General features: G+C 39.2%; 1 protein-coding gene across 1 annotated transcript; it reads right to left on the bottom strand.

Moving 5' to 3' along the window:
• Positions 1 to 446: 446 nt before the first annotated feature.
• Positions 447 to 12891, bottom strand: LOC125262106 (XK-related protein 8-like). Its single transcript, XM_048180661.1, has 3 exons — positions 12303 to 12891; positions 10555 to 10745; positions 447 to 2064 (listed from the first exon to the last, which is right to left on the bottom strand). Exons 1-3 carry the CDS (start codon positions 12620 to 12622, stop codon positions 1337 to 1339), a joined length of 1239 nt encoding a protein of 412 aa, XP_048036618.1. The 5' UTR covers positions 12623 to 12891; the 3' UTR covers positions 447 to 1336.
• Between the last annotated feature and the right edge of the window lie 4188 nt (positions 12892 to 17079).

Here is a 17079-nt window from a genome sequence, read left to right as displayed (position 1 = left end):
ACAGTAAAGACATTTAAAATTTAACAACAGATTATATTTCAAATAAATGCTGTTCGTTTGAACTTTCTATTCATCAAAGAATCAGGAAAAAAAATCTTGTACACAAATATTTTGTACATCTGTGCACAATAAATGTTTCTTGAGCAGCAAATTAGCATATTAAAATGATTTCTGAAGGATCATGTGACACTGAAGACTGGAGTAATGATGCTAAAAATTCAGCTTTGCCAACACAAGAATAAGTTACATTTTCAAATATTTTCAAATAGAAAACAGTTATTTTAAATTGTAATAATATTTCACAATATTACTGTTTTTACTGTATTTTTAATTAAATAAATGCAGCCTTGGTGAGCAGACGAAACTTCTTTATAAAACATTAAAAATATTACCGATCCCAAACTTTTGAACGGTAGTTAATACTAATATGTAATTTTTGTTGGTTGAATATTATTATTGTATTTTAAATTTGATTGTCTCTGTGTCATTTATAAAATAATAAAAAATTATAATCAAGTACTTTACATGTACTTTATATTAGTCAACACATGTAAGTAAGTCTACTTCTTTAAAGCATGACAAAATATTATTAAAGCACATTTTAAGTGTTCTTACAGTAAATATGTTAAGAAATTAAGTCATGAAAGTGTAATCTTTAAGTACTCTATAGTGGACTTTAATGTTTTAATACCTGCACATTCAGTATAAAATGTTAGTATTTCTTGAATTAGCAGAGTTGGAATGAACAAAACTATTAGAATACTTTATTGCAAGGTAGAAATAACAAGGACTTATTCCTCTTAGAAATGTTTGTTTTTCTGCACTCTTATAAAGCCACCATAACTGACATATGAAAATTTCAGAAATTTACATTGTCTAGCTGTATGTTGTATAATTTGCTCTCTAGTCATCCAGAATCAGTAGGTTGGTATAGTTATAATCTTGTTGCTGTTGTTTTTTTGCTGTAAATGTAAGAAAAAACCTGGCAACCATAGCTGCCATGTTGTTGTTTGTTTACCATACATTTCAGATTTTTTGCTTTATAGTGTAGTTTGCTCTCCAATAGTCATCCAGAATTAGTGCAGTTTACCCATCTTGCTCTACTGAATGTGTTTGATTTGATCACAACTACATTTTAAAAGCTAAAATTATGGGTCAAAAAAAGATACCTATATTATTTATTCTATTTAAGATAATAATAACGAGCTAGATCAGTTTAAAAAGATGAGAAAATTTGATAAAAGTTGTTGCTATTAAGAAAATAGCCATGTTAGCAGAAAACAATGTATTCTGTGTATAAATACTTTTTTAATTACACTTTAAGTTTAACCAAGAACTAGAAGGAGAAATCAGCAGTTATGGCCCTCTTCCTATTGAGAACACAAGTGACGGGTTGAGCAGGAGCTGCAGCTGTACCTTCAGATAAAGATTCCAGGGAGTCAGCATAAAATGCTGTAGCTTGTTTGATATTCTGTTGTTCACTGGGTTTAGGTATTTTCTGTTCATCATAGTTAGGATGAAACCATCTGTAGTATATAAATTTCAATACAATTCCAGAAATGTACAAACCTAGTAGTATCGGGATCACAATGTAGGGATTTAAGGAGCTCCAACAGCCTGTATACTCAAACACCTTCCACCACCAGAAGCCCAGCAGCATCAATGTGTCCAACCCCATGACACAATAATAGAGAACAGTCTTTAAATTTATGTTTCCTGTTGATACTTTAAACCAGCTGAAGTACCAAACGAGTCCAACAGTAGCTCTGAAGAGCCATTCCCAACCAGGACTTTTCATGTAATCTATTTTCTGGCTCCAAACCCCTAAAACCAGCAGCATCCACAAAGACAGGAAGTGAGCTATGATGTAGCATGGCAATACAGTGCAAAAGAGTGCCAGAGCGGTTACACGGGGAATGGTCAGCAATAAGTTGCACAGGAAGTAGACACCAGTGGAGATCCAGCTCATCTTGAATTTTTCTTGAAGAAAGGCATGCAAAAAGGTACGTATGGGCAAAGCTATGGTAAAGGCAATGGCAAGAGCTGATGTGAGGATTTTCAAACCTGAAAGAAAAATCATTGCATGTTATTAAACAATACCACACAAGCAACAGTGTTCTTCTGAATATGCCAGTGATGCATATAATCACAACCATGCTGATACTGAGAAATGCATATTGGCACTGCTGAATGGATCAATGTTTGGAATGAATTGTTTTTTATTCATATATAATTGATCAGCACACAGACTAGCACATAAAATATGGCAAACATGCTTATGAGGTTTGAACTCACAGTTCTTCACATTTAAAGTCACCATTAAATCAAAATTGACGTCTGATTTTTTTTATGATTTATGTGTAAAATTCATATCCCTTTAATCTTTAATCTTTCATTTAGTGTTCAAGAACTACCTGTCACTCACACAAGATTTGAAGCAATCAGCAAACGACAATGATCCAACATTCCAATCAATTCCAAATTCACTAAATCAAGTCCAGCCCTACATTTTCTTTTTTATCTTGTTTAAGAAGCCATTTCACTTGGATATACAGTGCCCTCCACAATTATTGGCACCCTTAGTAAATATGAGCAAAGGAGGCTATGAAAATAAATCTGCATTGTTTATCCTTTTGATCTTTCATTCAAAAAATTCACAAAATTCTAACCTTTCATCAAAGTAAAACGATTGAAAGTGGGGGGAAACTCACATTATGAAATAAATGTTTTTCTCTAATACATATTGGCCACAATTATTGGCACCCCTAGAAATTCTTATGAGTAAAATATCTCTGAAGTATATTCCCATTCATATTTACATTTTTTTAGCACACCAGGGTGACTAGGAGCATGAAATTGTCCAGCCATGACTTCCTGTTCCACAGGATCACAAATATGTGTAAACACAAAGGCCAAATTCCCTTAATCATGCATCACAATGAAAATATAGTTCTAATGTGCAGCAAAAGATTGTTGAGCTTTACAAGAGAAAGTGGCTATAGCCATTCTTATATATAAGAAAAAAGCTAACACATTGAAAATCCCCATTTCCATCATCAGGGCAATAATTAAGAAGTTCCAATCAACTAAAGATGTTACAAATCTTCCTGGAAGAGGACATGTGTCTATAGCGTCCTTATGCACAGTAAGGGGGAGAGTTTGAGTGGCCAACGACACTCCAAGGATCACAGCTGGAGAATTGCAGAAATTAGTTGAGTCTTGGGGTCAGAAAGCCTAAAAAATAATTGCCAAAGAGCACATCACCAAAATAAAAAATCCTCCTCGCTCATCCAAAAACAAACTGTCAGACACGACTGGAACTTCAAAAGGGACCTGGTTCTATGGTCAGATGAAAAAAAAAAAAAAAGCTTTTTGGCAGCAAACCCACCAGATGGGTTTGGTGCAAACAGGGATAAAAAGTACCCCATGACCACTGTTAAATATGCTGCTGGATCTTTAATTCTGTGGGCTTATTTGTTTTGCTGGAGGTCCTGGACATCTTGTTCAGATACATAGCATCATGGATTCTATCAAATACTAACAGATAAAAGGAGCTGGGAATCTGAAGGATCTGGAGAGATTCTGCATGAAGGAATGGCCTCTGATATCTTGTCAGGTGTTCTCCAAACTCATCAGGCATTATAGAAGAAGACTCAGAGCTGTTATCTTGGGAAAAGGACATTGCAATAATTGGGTGCCAATGTGAACTAGAGCAAAATATTTATTTTATAATGAGCTTTTTCCCCATATGCAATTGTTTTACTTAAATGAAAGGTTAGAATTTTGTGAATTTTTTTAATAAAAGATCAAAAGGATAAATAATGCAGATTTATTTTCACAGCCACCTTTGCTCATATTTACCAAGGGTGCCAATATTTGTGGAAGGCACTGTACATCACAGTAGAGAAGAAGAGAAGAAAGACTCACAATTTCTGTTCGTTTTTTTCATTTTTTGGTGCTTGATAGTTAAAATCCACTTTCTTTATATAAAAAAGAGGTAAAGATCTTCTTTTGTGTTCCATGTAAATTAAAAAAATCACAGAATGACATCGGGGGAGGGGGGTCAGTCAAGCACGCATCAGCTGACTCCCAGGTGACTTACGTCTACCTATAGGAATATGACACCTATCACGGCATTCATATATAAGCTCCTCAGTATTATCAGCAGCTATTGCATTTCTCAGGAGCTAATTACCCTCCTCCATCCCCAGCTCCTCCTCTCTTCAGTCAAGATTGGCCTTATGATTCCCCTGAATCAGACTAATTCTTGAAATATGTGTACATTGATCTTGAATCATTGTGTTTTGTTATTGCTGTGATCTCGTGATTGACAGGTTGTCCTGCTCTTTTGCCGGTAAACACGTCATCAGAGAAAAGATGAGATGTTGTAAGAGGGAGGGGAAGTTATTTTTATTAAAGATGACAAGTTAATTAAAATATATAATAATAATTTTCATGAATAAATTGTTTATAATAAATACTGCAGCATTCTATCCACCTTATTCCTGACTAGCCTACTAGGTTTCGAATTATGTGTTGCACTTCCGGTTTGGGGAACTTCCATTTAAAACGACAAACTAATGGTTTCAAATCATAAGGTTGCCGTACAAATAATGCTTATCGGTCAGTTGACTGAAGGAGCTGTCAATTTTTCTTTCATGTTTTATTTTCAGACATCATGAGAATAACGTAATGCTTGGTATTTTAACATAGCATGCTATAACAAGAATATCTATGGCAAGAGCTCTTTTCAGTCGCTGCTTTCTATCCTCGAGATTATTTTCTTTTGTCTATTTGCATATCGCTGTAAGAGTATGAAAAAGGACAACATATACTGCACATTTGTGGTCTGTTCTCCCAATATAATATATTTTTATACATTTATAGAGCGAGCCTTGACTGTTTACAGCTTAATGGAAGTTACACCCATAGTGCGTGCAAAGCTTCATGGGGCGTAGAAATAAGGTGGATTAAAAAAAAAGTATTGTCAAATTTGATTTCATAGTGACTTTAAGTGGTTCAGAGACACATAAGAACTTTTTGGCTAAATATGTAACCTTTGTTCCCTGAAGGAGAGCATGGAGACGTCTCGTCAAAGGACAGACGAATTGGGATCTCGCTTAAGGCTGGAATACACTACACGACTTTTGCCCCGATTTCCCCCCTGATTTACAGTCTGAACAAGTTGACGCTAGCTGACAAAAGTCAGAGCCAGTCTGCAGATTTGAGCCGACAGATTCCATGGAAAATCGCGTAGTATATGATGGTCATAGACTCCGATTTTTTAGCTTCAGATTTTGATTCCATCCAGTCGGAGGATATCAAATCTGTTTGATATTTTGAGCCGATTTTAGAACACATATCAGTGAACTATATGTGTTGCTAATGAATACAGTATAAAGTTACACGGTACAGTCATAGGCTATGCTGCCCAAGCTATGCAAATCAAGGGTGCGAAGTTACAAAGATCGAGAAAAAAATTGAGACTACTGTCCAAGATCGGGCAATAAGGAAAAACGTACCTCATTCAGCTCACGAATCACAGCGCTTGACGAGTAATCATGTTGAGACACTATTATATACCGCTTACAGCCGCTAGATGAAGCCGCGAGCTCGCGCACGACATGCATGAAATAAATGAGAAAACGCAGAATCTGCCGTTTGTTTAGTAATTGTTTGCGGCAGTTTCGTCACACAGTCGGGTCCAATTGAACCGCGAGTGTATCCATTCAAACTTCATTAACCAACAGCAGCATGTAAACACACGATAGCCGAATGTTTGTTTAACAAAGTGTTTAGCCGAGAGAGTGTTTAACCACTGCACACGCGTCATGTCCGTTACAACATCTCGCGCATGAAATGGCATTTGAATTTGGAAAAGAAACACAAAACCGACGGGAGCAATTTCTCCGGTTGTAAACAGTGATTGGATCTAACACCTTAAAGGTGCTCTAAGGGATGTCACGCATTTTTAGGCCAAAACATTTTTTGTCACATACAGCAAACATCTCCTCACTATCCGCTAGCTGCCTGTCCCCTGAACACACTGTAAAAAAAAAAATCTCTGTAGTCGCCACAAGCTCCAAAAACGGCAACAAAAACTACCTGGTTAGACTTGTGCCGATATTCGGTAATGCGATAAATCGCGATAATGAATATGCACGATATTGTAATCGTTGGCACTTCAGAATACCGTAAATAATAATTTATTACCAATTATTATTTTTTATAAGGCAATTAAGAATACTTTAGCTCACGTCACTCTCAGGTTGAAAAATACGGAAATTCTTTCTCATATACAGAATACTAAGTGGTGCTCCACCATAATAGAAAAATTACTGTTAGCTTTGTCTTGAGAGAGTTAGCAAACCACATTCTGCGGTAAATCCGGATTCATTCATTATTAAATATGTTAGGCTAATATTCATCACTATCCATTATACATTTACGCTTTATCCTGGATATATAGCTGGATTAAAATGTCAGAAGCTGCGAATTATTGATTATATTACATTAAATGTACACAGCGACTGAATTTATTATCTTAAAGGTAACAACTTGGATAATCATAAAACTACACAAATTACCTCTAACTCCTGTCGTAATCTGTCCATACTGACTGTGTCTACCGATCCCTGTCTAGCTCCAAATGCATTTGGCTCGTATCTTCCACTGCTGCTGGTCATCTCATCTCCTGCATTTGATTCACCTGTCTGTCATGCGTCTCCTAGCAACCAGGCGCATGTTTCTGTTTGTGTTCCGAACGATTTTAAAGTCTGGTAGTGTATGATGCCCAGCTTTTCTCTGTAACCATTTACAAAGTCAGCAAGTGTATGATGCCTAGTGTTTTAAAAATCTGTTCAGATTTTAAAAAACGTGTAGTGTATTCCAGCCTTTAGAGGGACCAATGTGCTTCGAGTGTAAACTAAAGGAGCTAAGCAACTGAGGAGCTGAGGAAGTGACCCGGACAACCCCAGCAGTGGCCCAGCAGCTATGGTGATGATATGAGATGTCTCTGTTCCCTCCTTCAGGAAAACGAGGGTTACATACGTAACTGAGACGTTCCCTCTCAGTCGATCACTCTCAACGTCTCCTTGAAGGACCAACGAATTTGGATCATAACCAAAACGGCATTGGTGCTGCCCTTCCAGTGCCCTGCCTAAACCTCTTGATCCCTCCATGCCACTGGGAGGTGGGATAGGGCTTACACAGAGAAGGCAATCACTGCCCACTCAGTGAACTTGGATCACTTGGTACTTCGTCATGTCTGGCTGCCAAGAGTGAAGGAGGAACTCAACAGGGTTTGTCCTCCAGAGTAAAGTAAGCGCATTTAGGTGCAGCAAGCCAACACTAACCCAGGGCCTCTAAGTTCCACTACCCATGTGAGGTGAGAACACAGGAGGATACCAGCTCAACACGAAAGCTATCCACCTGTTTCCGCGGGGCGCTACTGTAAAAGAGAACGTGGGTACAACTTCCGGTGAGGTGGCGGAAGCAGCATACCAATGGTATTTTGTGTGCTAATTAGCGAAGAGGCTAAGTGTTTTTTGGATCATTGTTTACTTTGTAAAGTTACAAATCTTTATGAGAGATGTCGTTACAGCGCTCAGGGACAACATCTCAGTTTAGTACATTTATTAGTTAATAATATCACAATGCAATAAACAGTTTTTGTGCCCTTAATTGCCCTTTACTTTACCGACCTTCCACAAAAGTGCTGCTGCATGACTAGAGCATCCTGACCCTGCAATACATGAACAACCCGCTGTCTGTACTTCACCTGTCACTGATGCAAGCACCAAAGCTTTATGATGTGATATTTTGCTCCTAACGTGTCGTGCGTGCCAGAGCCAGTCGCGTTTCCACAGTCATATGCGATGCTAAAGTCTACTTATGTTAACCATTGCGAAAATAAATACACACGTTTATGGAAAATATCAGAGACTGCTTGCAGACAATTCTTATATGATTTTCGTGTATTTATTTGGTTTAATGTTTTATCTGTCTCTTCCCAATGCGTATCTTTCACAGATTCACACACTCCGGTTAACTCGTATAACTCATAACTCCTGTTGTCTTCTCATGAGCTCCCTCTGTTGCTCTGGCTGAAAGGATCAGGATAGATAGACGAGAGATCGCGCAAACATCCTCGGATTGCAGTCATCGCATAATTTAGAGAAAAAACAATAGAAATGCTCAGAAAAGTGACGTAAACAGGGTATGTTATCAATATATTTCTAAGCCTTTGGATTTAAAAGCCTTAGTGGAGTTGTTTTGTGCATTCTCGTGATCGTAAATAAATGGAAGCAGGCGCAACTGAATAGGTATGTGTTTTCTTTTTATGTCAATATAAATATCAGTTAGATTTAGCATGATTGATGTGCACTCCTGACATAAATTAATAAATTACTATTACTGTAACATTTTTTATTGTAAAACATTGTTCAAATATTGATGCTGCAATCTTAAATCTTTAAGTAAAAAACAAACGTTCGCAAGTTTGGATCGTTAAATCTTGAATGACTGTCAACTGTTGAATGAATGAGTGTCACGTCCAGCTTGTTTACTTTGAACCGGAAGACACTCCCACGTTTGACGCAAGGCCTCGTGGGTAGGGATGGGTATCGTTAAGCTTTTAACGGTATTACTACTCTTACCGATACTCCTTATCGATCCGGTGCTTTAACGGTATTCTTATCGGTACTTTTTGTTGTGTTTTTAATGAAAACAAGAAACAAATTGAAAACAGAATTAACATTGCTTTATTTTTTTAAATGTAAAATAAATAAAATAATTATTTGTAGTAAAAGAAACAGTCATGTTTGAACAAATAACTCTTATACACAAAACAAATGAACATAAAACAAATTAAATGAACAATATTTTCCTTACAATATAGGGAAATATAGTTATATAATAAATATAATATAATAGTTATATATAAACTACAATATAGTTTTCACTTACTTCCGACATCAGAGCCACTGAAAACGCAGTGGATGGATTTATTTACGAAGGAAAGGCGCCACTCAAAATTCCAAAATACGTTTATGTTTGCACGAATCATTTTTTGACTGACTGTTTTGAGAACGAGGGTCAATTCAAAGCAGGTCTTGCTTCAAAGTTAATCCTCAAGTGTGGATCGTTGCCTACTGTTCGCGATCCAACGTCACCTCCAGAAGAAGTAAGTGTATTTAATGTTTTTTGAGCAAATAGTCATTTCAGTCGATGTCAGCCAATTCAATAACAAATGCGTCTAAAGTTGTTGTCGTCGTCGTAGAATGTCTGTGTATATAATTTAAACCTTGTTTGTATAGTGTGTATCCACACGTATATATATATTTTTTAAAGATATTATATTAAAAACTGTGTATGTTTTCTGTATGTTTTCATCCATTCCGGGATGGTCTACCATACATGATGGAGTGACTTGAAGTTTTTTCATCCGTCTTGTAACCTTTGATACAACAAATAGCGTCAGACAGTTTTATGTCACGTATTATTTTTTGCAACAATTACAAATGTAAATAAATTAATACCTGTTCTATCTCTGCAGCATATATTTTCTGGTTCTGTAGCCATCTTCTCACATTTGCCACATAAGCACCTGTAGGACAAGTAATGTCAACATGACGCAACCGTTCCCTCGCATAAATATAATTTCATTTGTACTTAGCAAACGTTATCACAGTATTTGTGTTTGTAGTTTCAAAAAATTGCGCGAACGTTATCACAGTGTGTGTGTGTGTGTTGCACATCCATAATTGCAAAGGGGACGCGATTAAAACTCTATAAGTACATAAATGTATCAAATAACCATTCAGAGACGTCCTGCTCCATTCTCAATTGTGTTTCTTCTGCCGGAGTCTCTTCATCATCTGGGTCTGATTCCGGTTCAAACATGTACGGCTGAATGCCATACAAAACAGCGGGTCTCTCACTCTCAGCCATTCTGCTTCTACCGACTGTTTATTGCCATAGGTATGCAAGTTACGCCCTCATGCAAAGGCAGGGCGGGGATATGCAGCTCATTTATATTTAAGGTGGTACACACCAAAACAGCTCTTTTTAAAACAGGCCCCAAAAATGACATTTTCAAATGGTTATAATAAATTAACTGTGGGGTATTTTGTGCTGAAACTTCACAAATACATTCTGGGGACACCCAAGACCAATATTACATCTTGTAAAAAGGGGCACAATAGGTGCCCTTTAAAGTAAAGTGGCCACCACTGAAATGCTGTCTCGCCAACATGTAGAAAGTGATTCTTCCCAAAGACCTGGCTCGAAGAAAACAATCCATAGACTGATAACAGAGCATTTAGAGAATGAACAGCTCAGCTCCGAAGTGAAAAGCTGATATGCACTTGGACTTGCTGCTAATTTATACCCACACTGTTAGGCAGAGCAGCTGAATGCAATAATCACATGCCAATGTACATTGGCTCGTTTAGTTTACACTCGAAGTAGATTGATGTCGAGAGTGACCGAACTGAAAGGGAACTGTAATCTGAAAGTAACAAAGATTTGAAGTGTTCTGGATTTGAGACAGACCTGTAATTAGCTCCAGCTTTCCTCTCTGTAAGATTATAGACATCATAAGTATGAGTTGTGGGGCACTTTCAGAAAATGCCTCAAACATACGTAGCATCTGAAGGTCCAGGTTCAGGTACAGAGCAACACCCTCTGTGTTTCTTCTTTGTTGAAAATAAAGCGTTGTGGAAATCTCTATCACCCCAGCATACCTGTGAACACAATGTCGTTACGTTTACCTAAGCAACTTTAATACAATAAATATAAATATATATAATAAATTTACTTTAATACAACAAAACTTTACAACAGCCAACAGTGAGGCCACAGTTTGAATTTTGTTCTACATTACGAAGTAGGCTTCGTAGACTAGCTGATTATGATCTGTGCTGTTATGAATACTTATCCACTTTTTCATGAGAAATGCTGTCCAAATGTCCCGTTTTTAATGATGACGTCTAAAGTCCCCACCAAAGGAAGTAGTCCCTTTTAGCAATTTGTTAGCAACCGCCGATATTAAGACACAGTAAAAGTTTAAAAAATCATAAGTGGGTTACATCTGGTGTGTTTTATGTCATAGATCAAAACGTGAAAGTATTTAGAGGCTTTATTAACCACAGACCTTATTTCAGGCGATTTAGCAAAAACCCATTCAAAAAACCCATAGACTTTACGGCGTTGGAACCGGAAGTCCTAAAATGCTAACTCGCTTCCGGGTTTTGCCTACAAAAATGCGTCATCCCTGAGGCACTCTATTACCCCACATACACTTGACCGGAAGAAGCAGAAGCAGCGATTGTGGCATAATAAAAGTTCCGCTGCTCTCGAACCGTGTGTCGCTCTCGTCTCAGAGAGCAGGAGCTCCAGAGCTCCTGCTCTGCTTCATAATACAGTAACATTTATAATCTCATCCAAGAACATGATTTCTGTCAGAGAAATTTTTGCTTTTTCACACTTAAATGGATAGTTCACCCCAAAATGAAAATTACCCCATGATTTACTTACCCTCAAGCCATCCTAGGTGTATATGACTTTTTCATGTAATTAGTTTTCATTTTTGGGTGAACTAACCCTTTTAGTACACTTTTTAAAAGTGCACATTGTAATAATGTCAAATTAAAAGGTTTTACTTTAAAGTACATTTTAAATCATTATGTTTTAATAATATTTTTTGGGCTTTAAAGTACGCTTATTTTTATGTGTTACATACTGAAGTACATGTAATGTACTTCATTAAAATTTTAACTGTAGTGTGTTATTCAATATTACATTTAAAGTTAATATATTTTAAATATTGCTAATTGAAATTTCATCATGACAAATGTGATATTACAAATACATTAAAATATATGACATTCAAGTCAATAGAAATTAAATTAAGGTACATATATTGTAGTTTACCATAAATGCCTCTCAGTACGTTCGGCAGTACACTTGCATTTCAAAAAACAAAAGAATTATGAAATTACATACAAAGATGTAATCAAGTCTAATTTAAATGGGTAAAAAAAAAAAAAAAAAAAAAAAAAAAAAAAAAAAAAAAAATATATATATATATATATATATATATATAATTATATATATTATTATATATAAATTTAATCTATAATGCATTTTCATGTAATTGCAATTAACATGCATTGAAGTGTCTAAAAACATTATATTCTTTTAAAGTAAATTATTTCCATAATAGTAGTCTTTTTAAAAGTATGCTAAAGTGTAGGCTACTTTTTTCCACAAGAGTATTTTAAGGAAAATCTGTCACCAACCTGAGGAAGACTCCGAGCTGAAGGAAGTGGAATGGTTTGATCAGTTTATACTTGTTTGCAAATGTTTCCACCTTAGTCTCAAGCTCATCCAGGCAATCAGAGTACCAGAGCCAGCTGAACACCTGTAACAATACTGAAGAGCCCAGCAGCAGAAAGATCATCACCGCCATATACACATAGTCCCCATTCTGATAAAATGACACAACATTCCGAATGTCCAGTGCTATATCCAGCAGGAAAAAAAAAAATCCAGCCAAAGTAAACAGGTATTCCAATAAAGAGTAATGAAAAGGGAAGCTCTCCTCCGTAATTGAGTCCATTGTAAGAAACCTTTACAGCATGACAAAGTAAATACAAAAACCTCCCTTTTACATGGATATATATTCTGTTAAAAAGAAATGAAAGAGAAAGTAAACTTTACACCCACACATAAACTTCTCCCACGTCAGGTATTTGAATAAGTCATGTGAGATTATGAGTGATGTCACTCAAATAAACAGTTGCTCTAATCCTCCAAGTTAAAGTACATATAGGAAAAGAAAACCTTTACTATAATACCTTCCCAACCCCCCATATTGGAGTAATTATATAAGTGCAGGTGACGTTAAAACAATAACCTTTTACTCCACAATACTAAGGTTCTGTGGGTAGTCATTAGGGGTTAATATGCAATTGCTTAAGCTTTCTGGGTGGTTTACAGTGCTGCATAGTAACTGATTCCATGTAATCTGGATTACATCAGGATTACAATCAGATTCCAAAAATGCAGGGTTTACTTCCAAAGAAAATCCACCTCAGGCTGTCGACGAAACTCAGACAGGCAGTCACATGCTTTAATAATTCCATTGTGGGTTTCCAATTGTGTATCACCCAGGTACACAGTGCAACACAGGATCAAAGAAAGAACAGATGACAACATCAGTGTAGGTTGTGGATATTATTTTAGTCATTAACACAGTTCCTATTCAATCAGTCACGTTCAATGTTACGTTGATACTGAGTGGTACAGAAATGAGCCAATGGACATTGGCCAGTGAGATTTGCATGTCGAGTCACACCTACCCAGACATATGGGTATAAATAGGACTGGCATACTCACTTTCATTCATACTTTGCTTCAGAGCCAAGTAGTTATCACGCGATCGCTTTTTTCCAATCACCTGCAAAGTGTCATGATTTCTGTCTGATTTGCCATGTTTTGTTGTCTTGTCTCTGTGTCTGTGTGCCCTGTTGTCTCTAAGCACATCAGTTTTGTTTTGACAGCCCTCCATGTGCTCTGCTGTCAGTGTGGCGTTTTCCCCTCCCACTCGTTATTCTTATCTTCAATTGTGTTCTCTGTCACACCTGTTGCCACTTATCCCTCATTAGCTTTCCCCTATTTTAGATCATCTTGTGCTCAGTCTTTTGTCAGACCCCTGTTGTATGTTTGAGCTAACGCTTCACTTGTGACCTTCCTTTCTTGTTTGCCTAGTCTTGCCGTGTTGTGTCTTTTAGGCTCCAAGTGCTGTTTTGTTTTGTTTCTTTTGTTTTGAACTGCTCTTTCTCATCCTGCCAGACTTTTTTGTTCTACTACCTGCCCTGGCTATCTTTGTATCTATTGAGACTTGGATGAATTGCTCCAGCCCCTCTCTGCATTCTCAACACTCTCATCTGAGAACTTAGTGAGACTTCGACGCTGCGTCACGGACAACGCTCTAGTCAGAGTGACTTCCATGCTGCGTCACGAGTGATGTTAGGACTTTGCTTTCAACTTTCTCTATTTTGTGTTCCTGTTGTTTTTTCCCCTGTGCTCAGTGAGAGCAAAATAAACTTTTCTGTTACCTGCAACTGAATCCGTATTTTCCCCTGACAGAACGGTCTAACCCAAAGATCGATTAAGCAGGTGCAGACCAAGTCAGAACTGCAGTAAGTCAGCAGGGAATTCTTCTGGGACAGCATTCCGGTCAGTTAACTGCCACTTCAAGGGAGGTTGAGTGCCTGACAGCTCAAGTAGCAGATCTCAATCTACAGATACAAGAACTCCAGCGGGAGGCTTTGGCCAGCAGGTCAGCTGCTACTTTTGGCCATTCTCCATCTGAGCCTGAACCCCATGCCAATAATCCGCCGCCCCACTTCCGCGTCGCCGCTATGTTACTGAGGAGTCCCAGGTAGCATTTGTTATCACCCTCTTGAAAGGAAAGGCCCGTGACTGGCCAACGGCTGTGTGGGATGCTCAAGCTTCATTCTGTGCAACATTCAAGGACTTCAAAGCTGAGATGATAAAGCTATTTGACCGCTCTGCTCCGGGCGATGAGGCAGCCTCCCAGTTGGCGTGGTTGAGTCAGGGCAGACGTTCCGTTATTGACTACTCAATCCAGTTCAGAACACTTGCGGCCACCTGTGACTGGAACAAGGCGGCTTTACGTGCAAGGTTTTGGGAGGGGTTGGATGACGACATCCAGGATGAAATCATCACTCACGAGCTGCCTCATGATTTTGACACCCTTGTGGAGCTGGCGCTTCGTGTGGAAGGGCGTCTTCAACGTCAACGCCAGCGGTGGACAACACAATCTCCCTGGATGTTGGAGGAGGGTGTCTTCAGTGCTGCTTCCAGCTCCTCGTCTCCTTCAGAGGACCCTGAGCCCATGCAAGTGGGGCGTCTTCGCCTCACCCCTAAGGAGAAGCAGGATCGTTTGCCTCTACTGCGGGAAGGCCATTGGGCTATCCGGTGTCCTTTAAAAGCCGGAGCCCATCAGTAACCCGGGGGATCCTGGTGGACACTACTCCTTGTCATGACTCCCCCATCTCACGTACACTGCTAAAGGTCTCTCTGCAGTATAAGGACACATCCATTCCTGTTCTGCTCTGATCGACTCAGGTGCCAAGGGGTACTTCCTGGATGTCACTGTTGCTGCGCTGTGGGGTATTCCTGCCATTCCACTTCCCTCTCCTATCTCTGTCCGCTCCCTCAGTGGTCTCTTCATTTCCTCCATTACCCACTCCGCACCTTCCATAAGTCTTATTGTATCTGGCAATCACCGTGAGGTGATTGAGCTGTACCTCCTAAATTCCCCGGGTGCTCCCATTGTCCTTGGGCACCCCTCACGTGGATTGGTCTGGTAATTCTGTGTTCTCTTGGACATATGACTGTGCCATCAATCTCCTCCCAGGCACTTCTCCGTCGTCTGTATTCCCCATCTGGTCCTGAGAGAGAGGCCATGGACAAGTATATTCAGGAATCCTTAAATGCCAGCCTCATCCGCCCCTCTTCCTCACCTGCTGGGGCTGAGTTCTTCTTCGTTAAGAACAAGGATGGCTCCCTGCGACCCTGCAATGACTACCAGGGTCTTAATGACATCACCATAAGAAACAGGTATCCTCTGCCTCTGATGTCATCAGCCTTTGAATTGCTACAGGGAGCCAGGATCTTTACCAAGCTAGACCTCCGTAATGCCTATCATTTGGTCCACATATGCGAGGGGGATGAGTGGAAGACAGCATTTAACACCCCAACAGGACACTTTGAATACCATGTTCTACACTTCGGGCTCAACAACGCCCCAGCTGTCTTCCAGGCCCTGGTAAACAACGTGTTGAGAGACATGGTGAACAGATTTGTCTTTGTGTACCTTGATTATATTCTCATCTTCTCTCCCTCCTTGCAGGTACACATTCAACATGTCCGTCAGGTGCTACAACGGCTGCTGGATCCCACTAAGGTAAGGGCCGTGGCTGAGCGGCCAAACCCTGACTCTCGGAAGGCGCTGCAGTGGTTCTTGGGGTTCGCCAACTTCTATAGGCTATTCATCCGGAACTTTAGCCTGGTTGCTGCACCCTTAACAGCACTCACCTCACCTAAGATACTCCTTAGACCTGCCTTTACTCTCATGACTTCAGTCTGATTTGCCATGTTTTGTTGTCTTGTCTCTGTGTCTGCGTGCCCTGTTGTTTCTAAGCACATCAGTTTTGTTTTGACAGCCCTCCATGTGCTCTGCTGTCAGTGTGGCGTTTTCCCCTTCCACTCGTTATCCTTATCTTCAATTGTGTTCTCTGCGGTACATCGCAGTACATCACAATGCTGGCCATGCCTCCCAGGCCATGCCTCATCCCCTCCTGGGACCTCTCTGAAGTCCTTTCGGGCCTACAGAGAGCTCCCTTTGAGCCGCTAGAGTCAGATGAGCTTAAAAACCTTTGAAAACAGTGCTCCTGACCACGCTCGCTTAAATCAAGAGGGTGTGGGACATGCAACCATTTTCTGTCAGTGATTTGTGCTTAGAATTTGGGCCGGCCTTGTCTCACATCATCCTGAGACCCCGGCTTGGATACATGCCCAAAGTTCAGACCACTCCCTTTCGGGACCAGGTGGTGAACTTGAAAGTGCTGCCTCTGGAAGAGGCAAAACCAGCTCTTGCGTTGCTCTGCAGAGTTTCAGTAGCTCAGGGTAACTCTTTGTCTACTTTGGGGAGTGAAGGCTGGTCCGTGTGCCAATATTAGGTTGGGCGACACCGAACACATTCGTCAGATTTTTTAATCTCAGAGTGGACCTGGTGTCTTCCTGCGTGGATTAGGGTTAGGGTTAAATGAAAACGAAAACTAAATGAAAGTTAAATGAAAACAAAAGTGGCAGAGTTGTGTTTTATAACATATCTTGTTTTATTGTTGCCTAAAATATACATACAAAGATAACCGGAGTAGCCAGAGAGAGCTGAGTGACCCTATCAAGTACGCTACTGTACCATTTCCAGTATCACCGGACTTGTGTCCTCCCATCCTCGGAAGTCCGTTCTCCTGTCTTAAT

This window comes from Megalobrama amblycephala, unplaced genomic scaffold (assembly GCF_018812025.1).
Source record: "Megalobrama amblycephala isolate DHTTF-2021 unplaced genomic scaffold, ASM1881202v1 scaffold602, whole genome shotgun sequence".
NCBI classification, from domain to species: Eukaryota; Metazoa; Chordata; class Actinopteri; order Cypriniformes; family Xenocyprididae; genus Megalobrama; species Megalobrama amblycephala.
Note: the sequence above shows the minus strand (reverse complement) of the source record. Positions and strands in the feature narration are given on the sequence as shown.